Source organism: Solanum tuberosum, unplaced genomic scaffold, assembly GCF_000226075.1.
Source record: "Solanum tuberosum cultivar DM 1-3 516 R44 unplaced genomic scaffold, SolTub_3.0 scf00793, whole genome shotgun sequence".
NCBI lineage: Eukaryota > Viridiplantae > Streptophyta > Magnoliopsida > Solanales > Solanaceae > Solanum > Solanum tuberosum.
The window spans coordinates 96,358-110,835 of record NW_006239703.1 but is presented as its reverse complement, the minus strand read 5'-3'; the positions used below and the strand labels follow the sequence as shown (position 1 = coordinate 110,835).

Here is a 14,478-nt window from a genome sequence, read left to right as displayed (position 1 = left end):
GGGGGGGGGGGGGGGAGGGGGTAATAAGACTCTAGTTAAATTTAGGTGTGTCTCTAGGATTTCGATCATAGTCTAGGGGTACTTGTGGCTTATCCCCTTTTAAAATAATAAGTTACTCAAGAATTAGGAAAATGATTTAAATCAAATTTTGGTCTTCATAACTTATACGAGTCCACTACACGTCACAAGACAAGGTCCTTAACACACTATAACACAGTGAAATATAAAGTATATAATGAAACAACAAGGATGTTTACGTGGAAACCTTCTTGCTCAAGGGAGGAAACACCACCACCTGTCCCACATGATTTCTAAACTGTTTTTTACTATTTTCAAGCAACAAGTGATTCCAGACTCCAATAATCATACAGGGATTAAACTCTTAATCCTACAACCAGTAACAACTCTATTACATAATGAGCCAAAGCAACAACTATATTGCCAACTATTTCAACTAACTCTAGTTAATATAGACTTCAAAACATACTACTTAGCTAACCCTAGCTATGCTCATTGTCAACTGGAATAAGAATAACACGATCCAAATTCCTTTATAGATTAGGAATAGATCTTACAGGTTAAGATTCAAAAACACAACTTTCTGATGAACAACTAAAGACACACTTGATAGCTCTATCAAGTCCCTTCCGGTTCTTGAAAAGATGTTGTTTTCTTGTGAGAGCAGAGGCAACTCAATATAATTTGTGGCCTAAAGCGAAATTTTAATTAGAGGCCTAAAATTTAAATAAGTTTTATCTGTATTTGTTTATTTTTCTAAATCTTTAGATGTAAATTATTACTTAATATCTTTTATATAAATGATGTTTCAAATACTTTTTTTAATTATTATTATTAGGTAAGTTTTTATCAATTCAACATTGAGAAAGATCCTTTTATTGAGACAATTGTTGACATAATTCTATAAGTAATAAGTTGATAAACTTCACAGATAAGAGTTAGAATCATAGAATCTGATTCACAATGTTGATAACTTGGTATACCTACTTTAATATGAAAATTTACATAGAAATAAAAAAAGAATTTGTAATCACTGTGTTCAACATTTTTCGACTATTGATTCATATTTTTGATAGATAACTATCATCGATTTGAAGAAATAGAGCACAAAAAGAGTTTAAAAGGATAAATAATGTGAATGTTAGCAAAGAAAATGTCAAAATCCAAAACAATCTTTTCTTGATTTATTCTATTTTAATGGGGTTAAGATACATAATTTTTTATTTGTAGAAATTTGAGGTACCCAAAAATTGGAGGCCTAGGCCAATGCCTCACGGTCAAGTAATTTATGTTTGTGTTATCATAAAATCAGAAATCATGGAGAGATCGAGTTGTAGTCATGAGATTTATATTTATACAATAATTAAGTACTTTTGCATTAGTAGAGTTATTTATCAGTTTGTTAGCAATCAATCTTTTAATACTTTTAATCTTGACGAAATTTACTATTTTATGTATCAAATTAATAGACTTCACAATAACCAAGTTTACAGTACAAAACTGAACTTCGGATGACTAGTATTAATGTTAAAAATCAATATTTCTCTCACCAACAAAGAATTGAAGGCTGTTGAGAATATTGTGGTCTTCGGACCAGCTTGCGCGTAGGGGCGGAGCCACCTTATACTAAGAGGGTTCATCCGAACCCCTTCGACTGAAAATTATATTATGTATACATAGTTGAAATATTTTTTATGTATATATATATTGGATGTCGAACCCCCTTCGACTACTTCGTATGTCTATTTCTATAGATTTTGAACTCCCTTATTGAAAATTCTGGCTCAACCACTGCTTGCGCGTACTTTGACTAATTACACGAGATCTCTGTTATTCCCACCAGCATCCACAAAGGTTTAGATGATCTAATTTCCAGCTTAAGAAAGACAAGCTAGTAAAATAACCACTGTAGTTCTTACACGTCTATCTGAGTTGTTGTTGATGATGATAATGTTGATGATGACGACGATGATCTAGGTACTAAGTGAGTTGATTCATATCTTCTGTCAAATAACTTGATGCAATATCTTATTTTAAGTGGTTAGTAATTACAATCAATAATCAATTAACCGAATCATAAATTCGGACCATAGAGGTCGACGATTCTCCTCATCTTCGATACTGCTGAACAACGGAAGTAGTACAGAGAAAGTCTACAAGAGGCAAACATCCACCGTAGTTGGATGAAGGATTTTGTATCCTTAAATGTGCATAAAAATATTCCTTCCAAATATATCTCCTATGATCATTTAACTCCAAAATATCAAGCTTATCTTGCTACTTTCTCTAGTGTTGTTGAACCTACATCTTATGGAGAGGCTGTGAATCAACAGGGATATGGAAGTGTAGTGTCGTTCATCAAAACTCTCAATTTGAACAATGGAAGCAGATGTTTATCCATATAGCAATACAAATTAATGCTATATGACATGAAAGAAAAAGAGCAAACACGGATATACAACACAGTTGGTAATGTTCACAGCCAAAAAATCAAATTGACATAAACACACAATTTAGAAATAGAATCGCGAGTGATTCAACACTTCACTTTTCGTTGCAGGAATAAGAGGACTATTATCTGCAGCTGACGCTGATTACCTTCTTGGTGAATGAAGTTGTGCAACTCAAGTTGCCGAAGCAATCTGATTCTCTAAATGGAGAAGTCTCTCTAGATGACCAAGCTGGTAATCAACGTCATACTGCATATAATAGTCATCTTATTCCTTCAACAGGCCGAGACAGCTCCATTAGCTCTCTTGTTCACTCCCCCTGGTCTGATTACGGGGCTATTACATATTTGAATCGTAGCTTTCGCTTAATAATTAGGACTGGGGAGGTTTACAGACTGTAGCATCAACATGGGGTGGTTGAACATTGGGATGCATGTACCATCAGTGAATCCCAATGAATGCTTTGTGTTCTCAGATAAGGAGTCTTTTGCAGTTAGGACAGAGCTTCTTGTGTTTGTAAAGGAGATTTTGTCCATGTCATTTATCGTTACAGTATATTGACAAATTAAACACTTGGTCATCTGGAATGCACCAAGGTTTTTGTTTGGCTCAGCCAGTTTTGGGGAGATTTCCATTCTAGCTGGTGTTTGTGACTCACGGGGTAATATACTTAGCTCAGTAAAACTTTAAAATTCTGAGACTAGAACATGCAAGATTTAACCAAGCATGAAAAAGCGGTGTAAGATGTGTTCTAAGGTATTTATGGATAGAAAGTTTATTATTTTTTCTATGTTGTCTTTGAAGTTTTGATGATTTAACAAACTTTGGACCTGATCCCAGACGAAACTGAGAGTTTCGTAATTGTAAAAAGACAGTTGTCCAAGAGCTGCAGCCTGCTGTGATTGGTGCACATCTTTTGGCTGAACAACACTCTCATCCAACGAGAGTGCTCAAAGGATTTGTGTTCATCTTATATTAGTCTTGCCTTCAACAACAAAAAACAGTTTTTGAATTCAAACAAAACTCACAAGCGCAAAAAGGCAATGCCATTCTCTCAAGAAATATTATTCGGAAGAACAACATGGGACCTGATAGAGTTATCATTGTTCTTAGTTTTCCTCTAGGTTAATATTTCTGTGCTTATCATGTGTAAATCTATTCCTGTGTTATAAAGGAATTAGATCAGCTGCTTGTCTGAGTTTTTTAGCTTTGAATCATATTAACTAGAGTTAGCCGCCGAATCTGCTATATTCTAGTCAAGTGTTTCTTTGTTTGATGTTCTTTTGGGTAGAGTTGCCTAAATGTATCAACTAGAGTTAGTTTAAGTGTGGATGCAGCAGAGTTGATGTTTGTTTCTTCTCTTAGCCTTGAGATCTGAATTGGTGGCTAGAGTTAGCCAGTTGGCTTGAAGGCTAGATCGACTGAAGCTAGTTGGTTTAGTGGGCAATAGAGTTATTGCTTAGTTCTTTTGCTTGTAGTAGAGTTTCTACAGTAAGGGGGAGGGATCAAGAGTTTAATTCCTAGATTACTAGGGATTTGTAATCTGAAGCTTTGCTCCTTTATAGTTAATTGAGTTTGGGTTGAAATCCTGTGAGACAGGTCGTGATTTCCTCCTCTATTGAGCAAGGGGGTGTCCACTAAAAACTCTTCTGTGTGTTTTACTTCCAGATTCTTACTTTCTGCATTGTAATTCGGTAAAGGGACCTGATCCATTAATTATTAGTGGACGCATACATTCTATCGAAGTTTTATGTAATTGGAGGCAATGGAGGAACAGAGTTGTCAAAGGTAGTAATGACTTGTGGAAAGGAATATGATCTGGAACAAGAAAATGGACTGAATTTTCGAACATGTCTTCTGTCCGAGCTAAATCTAGGGGTGATACGCCTGCTACATCTGAAGAACCGCCTTTGGTGGCAGTTGTAAATAATGATTGCATGCTACTGTTTATGCTAACATGGAGGTGAGGAAGTATGACAAGCAAAATAAAGCGCAGGTTACCATGAATGGTTGGGATTTGGCTTTTAGAGCTTGTGGTGATAGGTTAATTGTAATTGGAGAGCCTAGAGCCATTGGTGTAGGGCATTTTGAAGTGAATTCATGGGTTCCAAGTGAAGGACCCTATCAGTGGAACTTGCTTTGACGAAAGCAATCGATGCTTTGTGTATATCTGTGCTGTTGTGGGTTGTTGATCATGTGATAATTGCTAGTCGAGACAGAATGGGTTTCTGGGATTCTTTCCAATCTCTAGCTCCGTTACACAGTTTCATCATATGACTTCATCTCAAACTTTAACCTTGATTTCCCATGAGAATGCTGGTTAAAGTTTTCCATGTCTCTTTTTCTTGAGGACTCATATTGTGGCTGGCATAGTCTATGCATCCAATGCTAGTAATGTACGTATGGATAGACTTGCAAGAAAGGTTTAACAAAATTGATGGTTCACGAACCTATAATCTACATTAGGAAATAGCTTGTATTACTCGGTGTGCAATCTGTATCTGTGTATCTAGAGGTTGAAACTGTATCAGTTTCGAATGGGCTCAATTATACATATACTCACAAGAACAGTATGATCAAACCTGCAGAATGCTAGAAAACGAGAAGAGTACCGTACCCTCAGCTACATCAAACAACTCAACTCACATATGAAGAAAATAATGTGCAACTCAGACAACAACAGAGTCATGTAGTCAACATTGCAGTGCAACATGAAGTCTACAAGAGGCAAACATCTATACCTAGTTTATGAGATTCTCATCACTGATGACAATCTACAACCAGAGAGTATGATTACTGATAAACGAATAGGAAAGCTGGTATACCTCACAGTAACCAGGCCTCATATATGATTGTGAGATTCGTTAATTTTCAAAATTCTTTATGTTTTGAGCTTTCTTCTGTTTTATTGTCAATACAGCAATGCTTCTTCACTCTTCTGTTGGCCTCATTTACTTTTGGTTTTGGAGTCGGTGAAACCAATTTTCTTGGTACATCAATTAAGGTTCTTACAAGTTACTTCACTCATGCCATAGTAATTTTAATGGAAATATGCACTATAGCTTCAACAAACAAAAGTTTAGTATTTGCAATCGATAGCCGTGAGTGGGATTCTTCACTTCAAAGATTTACAATATATTTGGATGAATTTGAGTGAACAAAATCTTATCATAAAATAAAACAGTTCCTGAAAGATTATCAATTAAATATTTAGGTGGAGCAGAAGCTAAGGGTGAAAGGACATACAAGCACTCAGTGCGTTCCAGTTTGAACCAAATTACTCTAAGGAAACTAGACTTTCAACATAACTATAAATGCTTTTGATGTAGTTTTCCTTAGGAAGCCCCGTGATTTTTAATTCCCTCCAACTCTTTCTCGTGACATCATTACACAAACAAGCACTACCCGACTTGAAGATGACGACGAATACAATCTCCCCATCACGAGCCATGACGGATGATAGGAATCCAGGCTTCATACCATTCCATATTGAGGGAACGCCAATGAGTTCCACAATGCAATAGTTTCACATTTTTCAGATTTAATATCAAGTGCAGCTATATCACCATTAATAAGCTGATAGATAACTCCACTAATGCAAACACTAGGCTTAAAATACGGAATAGCAAAGGAAATGTTTTTATTCTCTCTCCATGATTCGTCTATGCCTAAAGTGAAAATCCAGTGTCTTTCTTTGTACCTTGAAAAAACTTTGAACTTCTTTTCTTCAGGCTCAAAACCTAATGAATAGTTACAAGAAGAAAATTCTCCATCTATGTTGGGAAGAAATCTCACTTGTCTTGTACTCGGATTGAAAATTGCAGCAGGTCGGGTAGATAATGAGTCCCACATGCAACATAAACCATTAACGCCATTCAACTGAGAATAATATGCAAGGCCATGGAGGTAGAGGTAATTATATCTCGCAATTTGCAAAAAAAGGGGCGGAGTCTGTTTCATCTTCTCTTTGCTCAGCCGTGAAAAAAATTGATTCCCATTTTTCGCGCAGAATGAATTTCGTTCCGCCAGAACGGCTCATAGAACGACAAGTATGGATATTCACAAAATCTGACTCCGAGACAAGAGACTTACAAAATTTTGTACTACACTTGAAACGCAATAAAGATTTAACCGGAAGCCATAAAAATATTTCAAACATAATTTCTTCAGGAATCAATAAATTCATCTTATGATTCATAGTTGCACGTTGTTGTGTTTTTTTTAGGTCAAACAATTTCATTATAGAATGTATATTTATCAGTTCATTTATATTGAGGTTTAATGACTTTAGGACTCTTTCTTTTTCTCTCTCTCTAAAAATAGTACTAGTACATTTTTTCTATTAGAATTAGGAGAAAAAGGGTAAAATTATTGATCGGAAATACAACTTCTTCCAAAGAGTCCACTTAGGATTAATTTAGACTTTTTACTAGTATCACTTTAGGTTTAGAAGTCTTTTACCAAACCATTACGTAGCTTTAATTAAATTCGTTTTATATTATTAATTTATTGACCAATATTGTAGAGGTAGATTATGCAATGTGTAAAGTAAATAGAAATTCTCTTCTCATATATGATATTTATTTATTTTTGCTATTGGGTATATAATTCTGTAGATTAATATTATTTATAATTAATTATTGTATAATTCTCTTTATATCTTTTAAAATGTGTAATTTTATTAATTATTTATTGCCAATATCTATCTATATATAAGCTATTTATATATAATAGGAGGAGTAAAAAGTGCCACATGTCAGCACCACATAATTTCTTAGATTTATATACAATTAAAATTATTAAAATTAATTATTTGTAGTTAATTTAAATAATACATTACAATTAAAAAACAAATTAAAAATTTAAAGCATTTTAAAAAAAATTAATGTGATATATTTCAATACAGTATAAAAGTCGTATAATTTTAAAGCATTATTTAACTGATATATAAAATTGTAAAAATAATTTAAAGTTACCTTAAATTAACATCAATTGGAAATAAAATATTATATAAATATTTTAAAAACTTTACATAAGGTTTATTATAGAAACATATAAATATTTTAAAAACTTTACATAAGGTTTATTATAGAAACATATAAATATTTTAAAAACTTTACATAAGGTTTATTATAGAAACATATAAATATTTTAAAAACTTTACATAAGGTTTATTATAGAAACATATAAATATTTTAAAAACTTTACATAAGGTTTATTATAGAAACATATAAATATTTTAAAAACTTTACATAAGGTTTATTATAGAAACATATAAATATTTTAAAAACTTTACATAAGGTTTATTATAGAAACATATAAATATTTTAAAAACTTTACATAAGGTTTATTATAGAAACATATAAATATTTTAAAAACTTTACATAAGGTTTATTATAGAAACATATAAATATTTTAAAAACTTTACATAAGGTTTATTATAGAAACATATAAATATTTTAAAAACTTTACATAAGGTTTATTATAGAAACATATAAATATTTTAAAAACTTTACATAAGGTTTATTATAGAAACATATAAATATTTTAAAAACTTTACATAAGGTTTATTATAGAAACATATAAATATTTTAAAAACTTTACATAAGGTTTATTATAGAAACATATAAATATTTTAAAAACTTTACATAAGGTTTATTATAGAAACATATAAATATTTTAAAAACTTTACATAAGGTTTATTATAGAAACATATAAATATTTTAAAAACTTTACATAAGGTTTATTATAGAAACATATAAATATTTTAAAAACTTTACATAAGGTTTATTATAGAAACATATAAATATTTTAAAAACTTTACATAAGGTTTATTATAGAAACATATAAATATTTTAAAAACTTTACATAAGGTTTATTATAGAAACATATAAATATTTTAAAAACTTTACATAAGGTTTATTATAGAAACTTCTATTTTTATATTTAAAAAAATAGTAACCAACTATAAAATGTAATTTCCTCGCTTATAAAAAACCCGAAGTACTATTCAAATTTAACTAATCAAAACAAATAAAAATTAACTAATCAAAACCAATATCTAAAAAAATAAAACTAAATCTGTATTTTAAATTTTAGGTGGAAAAAAACTCCAAAATCTAAACAAATATAGCCACACAAATAAAAATAGTAATATATGAATCCAAATATTTAGGGATTACAGTTATCTTAAAAACGGTAATAGAGTACGCTTTTTTTTCAATTAAATAGAAATAAAATTTTCAAAAAGTGAGGGTGATTATTAATTTTATTCAAAAAAAAGAAGAAGAAATGCACCACGTTAGTCTGTGGAGAATTTTAAGGAACAATTTCAATCAGTGGAGAATTTTAAGGAATAATTTCAAATTTTAAAATTAATATAGACACTGAAAAATAAAAGTAAAAGTACAAACATAACTTTCCTAATAATAATAATAATAGCAAAGGACAGAAATTACATACTTTTAAGGCAAAATTACTATTTGTCCCTTATAAGTTATAAGTTTATAATTACAGAAATCCCTCAAAAATTTAAAAAACGGATACAATAATATAAGCGCTGATACATTAATCTGATGCGCGAGATACATTAATCATTAAGTAAGATACATTACATTTTATACATGATACACTAATTTGATATACATTTTATACATGATACACTAATCTGATGCGCGATGCGCGAGATACACTAATCTGATGCTCGAGATACACTGATCTGATGCGCGAGGTACATTTTATATATGATACACTAATCTGATGCGCGAGATACACTAATTTGATGCGCGAAAATGAGGAATTTTGGGATTTGTAAAACTTATAGGGGATAATGGTAATAAGTAAACTAAAAGGTGGGATTTCTCTAAATTTTCCTAATAATAATAATTTATTATTTTACAAATGTTCCAAATGACAGCCACACAAAATAATATATATAAAATTCTACGGTTTCAAAATATACATATACACGTCCTTTTCCTACCAAAAAAATTACGAAAATATTAAAAATATACAAAAAATATATATATTCTTTTCAATTCTTTCCTTTCAATTTTAATTTGAATTGATATGATTTTTTATCTGAATGATGTTTTATGAATTTCAAATTGATGACAACTTCTCATCAACGGTTTATTCAGGGGCGGACCCACATGGAGGTTTTCGGGTGCTCGAGCACCCATTAACCTCGTATCGAACTATATATACTTATATAGAAATTAAGACAAAATCATATAAAACTCAAGGTGAGCACCAATGCAACAAACGATTCATTTGGCGTGTTGGTTGAAAGTGGGTGCTCAAGGCTTACATTTTGCTTCTCAGCCCGAGTTCGAATCCCTCTAAACACATTATTTCTACCTTTTCAACTCTTCTCTTTCTACCTTTTAATTTCCAATTACGCTTTCTTTTATTTATTTATTTACTTTTGTCCTTGATCTATTTTTCCTTTCACATTGTCCCGCTAAATTTTCTTAAATTAAATTTTATACAAAAGTTGCAAAATTCCTTCTCCCTTTTTCAATATATTTTTTACTCTAATTTTTTTATTAATTTTTTTTTCGCTATCATATTTAAATATCATTTTTATGACTAGTGTTAAATTTGTGCATTTATATTTTGTGATTGATAGTTAAAGAAAGCAACCGCGATCTTAAAATCTTGAAGCGGCAACTGCTCATGTCTATTATGCAACTTAATCATGATTTTCCATGTTTATTGACTCTTACTTTCTCGTCAGTCTAATTAGGGGAAATGAAAAGGGAAGGGAAAAAATTATATTCTAGAGCCTTCATTAAGTTCTCCAACTCAAAAGCAGAAAAATTCTCCTTCTCGTTGGTTTGCCTTTTTGGTAATTACAATCGTACGTGAAGGTATATTGTTCCTCCTTTTTTTTTTTTGTTGAACCAATTAAAAGAATTTTGATTGACTATTGAATTAAAAAAAACATTCTTGTTGAGGAATTTTAGCGCGCAATTACGCTCTTTGATTAATACAAGTTTATATTAAAAATAGTGAGCACCCATAACCATAAAATTCTGAATCCGCCATTGGATTTATTAACTTCTCATAATAAATGACCTCTTACTGCATTGACCACAATCAATTTGAAATCTATCTATATATCTATCTATACTATAATTGATAAATTACTTATATACACATCTTTTTTCCCCATAATTCTCATTATTCTCTACCAGTTCTAAAATTTTCCAAAATCCCTTATTTTACTCTCAAACTCCCAAAAGCTGAGTATATAAATCCTAACTCCCAGGTGAAAAGTGTCACATGTCACATGTTAACCCCACAAAAATTCAATAATTTTAAAATTTAAAAAATAATTTAATATTCTTTTAAATATATATCTTAAATCAGCAAAAAAAATTAAAAAAAATAGTATCCAACTAAATAATTCCATGTTTCTTTTTATTTCCTAAAATTAAAAATTAGTTATTGTTTTTTAATTGAATTTAAAACATCATGTTTTGAAATATAATTTATAAATAAAAGGCCAATTTATAAATAAAAGGCAAATTTTTATAATCATATTAAATAACAATATAATAATAATTTGAATAATTATGAATTTTAATTGCAAATCAGTTAGTTTCACGAAAACAATTTTTTAATTTGAATTTTAAAATTTCTTGTTTTGTAATACAATTTAAAAATAAATGGAAAATTGTTAAATAATAATAAAAATAATGATAATAATACTAATAATAATAATAATATAATATAACACTAATAATAATAATAATAATTTGGATAACAATAAATTTGACTTGCAAATCAGTTAATTTCAAAAAAATATAGACAACAAAGTACATGTTTTCCCGGCTCCTCTATTTTAGCTAGAGCCGTCAATATGGGCTAGGCTACGATTTTTAGAGCCCATTTAAGAAAAGAGTTTTTTAGCCCAGCCTGAATAAGTCTGTCGATTTGTGGACCTTGAGAAATATGGATAGGGACGGACCGTGGGCCAACTAAAAATTAATTAAATAATAAAAATAAAATAGAGTATTAAAAATAACAGAAGTCTACACTCAAAATCTGTTTAAAGTTTGAAATATTACAATATAAATACAAATTATGTACTACATAAAATAAAGTTTCTAAAATTTCTAGGGAATCACTACATAGGCCATAACCTATGGAATATTATCATAGTTTTGTGTTTTATTATGATTATTGAAAAACAATTAGGTTAATATTTATATTTAGCTATTTATGTTTTTACTTGAAATCAAACTTAATAAATGTTATATAGATAATTTTATTTGTGTATTTGATTAATAAGTAGTAACACTAGTCGATATTTATGATAATATTTTTAAATTATAATTTAATTTTAAAAATTATAAAAAAATATATTTTTAAGAAAAGAGGGCTGGCCCGACAAAGCCTGTAGCCCACACACTTGTGGGATGGGCCGACCATTTTTTGGCCCACTTAAAAAATAGGCTAGCCCGGCCTGACCCGTCAAATTGCAAAGCGTGTATGGATTAGCCCAGATGGGGTGGGCCAACCCATATTGACAGCTCTAATTTTAGCAATTAAAATAGAAGTACAAGTTAGTTTTTACCTTCTTTTTTTTTTACAAAATAACATTTATCCGAAATCAATATCTTAACCAGTTAGCTTTTTGAATTTGTAACCAATTGCTTTATTATTTGTATTAAATTAATTTAAATGATTAATATAAATATTAAATTAAAGTTAAAATTAAAAATCTATTGATTGCCTCACGTTTATTAAACTTTAAAACTTATTACAAATTTCTGAGGTTTTTGAATTTAAAACTGATTATAACTTATATTTACAGTTTTAGAGTTTTAACTTTTTTGTTCTTTGTTTCCTCTCTCTATAAATACAAAACACTGTACTTATGTTCTTTTTTTATGTGATTTTATTTTTGAAAGAGAATCATCGTGAGAAATTTTAATTATGCTTCATGGCTTTCAGATAACAAATTAAATTATTTTCTTTTTTTTGCTGAATTTATCTCTTTACACCGTTTCTATAATAAAAATTGAATGAAGAAAATGCTCTTCATATACAAGAGGATCTTCATTTGAAGGATCCAAATTCAACACAAGATTATTTTTTTTGGTCTTATATATTCAACATAAGATTGAAGTAAAGGTATTGTGACGTAGTCTTTAATAGTATATATATTACGAAAATATGAAAATGCTGATCAACTTTTTGAACGAATTGACAACATTATATGTGAATAATTTTTTTCAGTAATATTTTAGTATTATCATTGCATATATTGATGCCACAATTCCTGAATGAAGAACTCTTTCGTCTCTTAGAATTAGAGTTTTAAAAAACCACTTTAAATATAGTTATATTGTACATAAGTAATTATATTGAAGAATCTTCTTAGCGTAAATTATCACTTAATTCATTAAAGATAAATTAATTATTTATTTGAGTTACTAATTTTCTTTTTTATTATTATTATATTAAAGTGTCTATCTTATTATAATCACATATAACTTGATAATTGTAAAATCTTAATGTAATAGTGACATTCAGACATGCTTGCCACACTTCACTTTGATTAACTCACAACTCATTAAGAAAAAAAAAAGAGAAGGAAAAAAGATTGAGTTCTCATACGAGGGAGAAAATGCACACTTATCATCTATAACCATTTGGCCGATAGTTATATAATGAAACATGAAACTAAAATTATCATGCATACTTACGTGTAACCTATTTTTTATTTTTACTTGTTGATTAATTTAGGCATACTAAGATTTATTATAAAAAGTTAAAAATTGCTTATTTCAATAATTTGTGTTTGTTGTCATTTCCCAAGTACTCTTTAAGCATCTATCCCTCTGAATTGATAAATAGGTTATTTTAAATTTAATTAAACAGTATCATGTTAATTTAAAAATTAAAACTTAAATTCATCCCTAAAATCAAATTCAACCGTGAATTCAACATATAAATAGCAATTTATTATAATGGGACCTGTCACATATTAATTTTAAATTTCCTACGTATGATGAAAATTAATTTAGATATGTTCATGAATTTAAAATTTATTGAAACATTTACATAAAGAAGCACGTATATATATTTTAGTATTGCAATTTCTTAATTTTTTTATATCAATTAATATTAAAAAATATGACCGCGCTTCTTTATGTATATGTTTCAATAAATTTTAAATTCATGAACATATCTAAATTATATATGAAAAAATCAAACAGAAAATAACAATAAAAGAAAAAAACAATAGAATTAAATTAGTTTCAAGAAAAATAAGAAGAGAATTATATTTTTTCCTTGGAACATACAGAGACATATTTCTTTATGCGCCAATTTTATATACGTTGCTATCTCATTTTTTGGTGTTTTAAATTATTTATGTTATTTCACTAATAATTTCCTTTATATAATACTATTTACATTTATATATTTATTTAACTATATAAATTTAGAGTTCATTTAATTTTTCTTATTTATAATTAAAAAATTTCACAATTATTACTTTGAAATATGAGCGTATCAATTTGTTTAATTGATAAAATTAATAGCTTAAACTTTTTGCTATATATCTACACAAAACATTCATATGAAAGACATAAAAATTAATATTTCGTAAAAAATTTACATTAAAAAATAGAAATAATAAATACACAAGAATATCAATGATTTCATATATCAATATGTGGATGAGTTTTGATTTTCAATAAAGAATATGAAAATTTTGGACAATAAATGATAATAATTGTGACTTTTATTCTTATAAACTAATAAAATAAATAAGAAAATAGGGAAAAATTATCTTTTTTGGCTAGTGCAATATATTTTTGGTGTCAGCTTTAATCATGGGTTCATCATGAAACGTAATAAATATAAATGGATGTTAGAATATATTTTTTTGGAGAGTTACGCCTTTTCATTTTTAAAATTTATTTAGTGAGAAATTATCTTATTCTTTAATTGACTAATTATGTAAATATTTTTTAGATTATTGAAAATTAGA

General features: G+C 28.8%; 1 protein-coding gene and 1 pseudogene across 1 annotated transcript; one reads left to right on the top strand and one right to left on the bottom strand.

The window, feature by feature from the left end:
- Window positions 1-4,660, top strand: part of LOC107059053 (uncharacterized) — a 7,600-nt pseudogene extending 2,940 nt beyond the window's left edge.
- Window positions 4,661-5,942: 1,282 nt separating this feature from the next.
- Window positions 5,943-6,428, bottom strand: LOC107059052 (putative F-box protein At1g46984). The gene has a single exon (XM_015305451.1). The coding sequence runs from the start codon at window positions 6,426-6,428 to the stop codon at window positions 5,943-5,945; it is 486 nt and encodes a 161-aa protein (XP_015160937.1).
- Between the last annotated feature and the right edge of the window lie 8,050 nt (window positions 6,429-14,478).

What these genes read in the sequence shown, in the direction of transcription:
- LOC107059052 (XM_015305451.1), bottom strand. Translation starts at nt 6,428, where the DNA reads ATGAAACAGACTCCGCCCCTTTTTTTGCAAATTGCGAGATATAATTAC.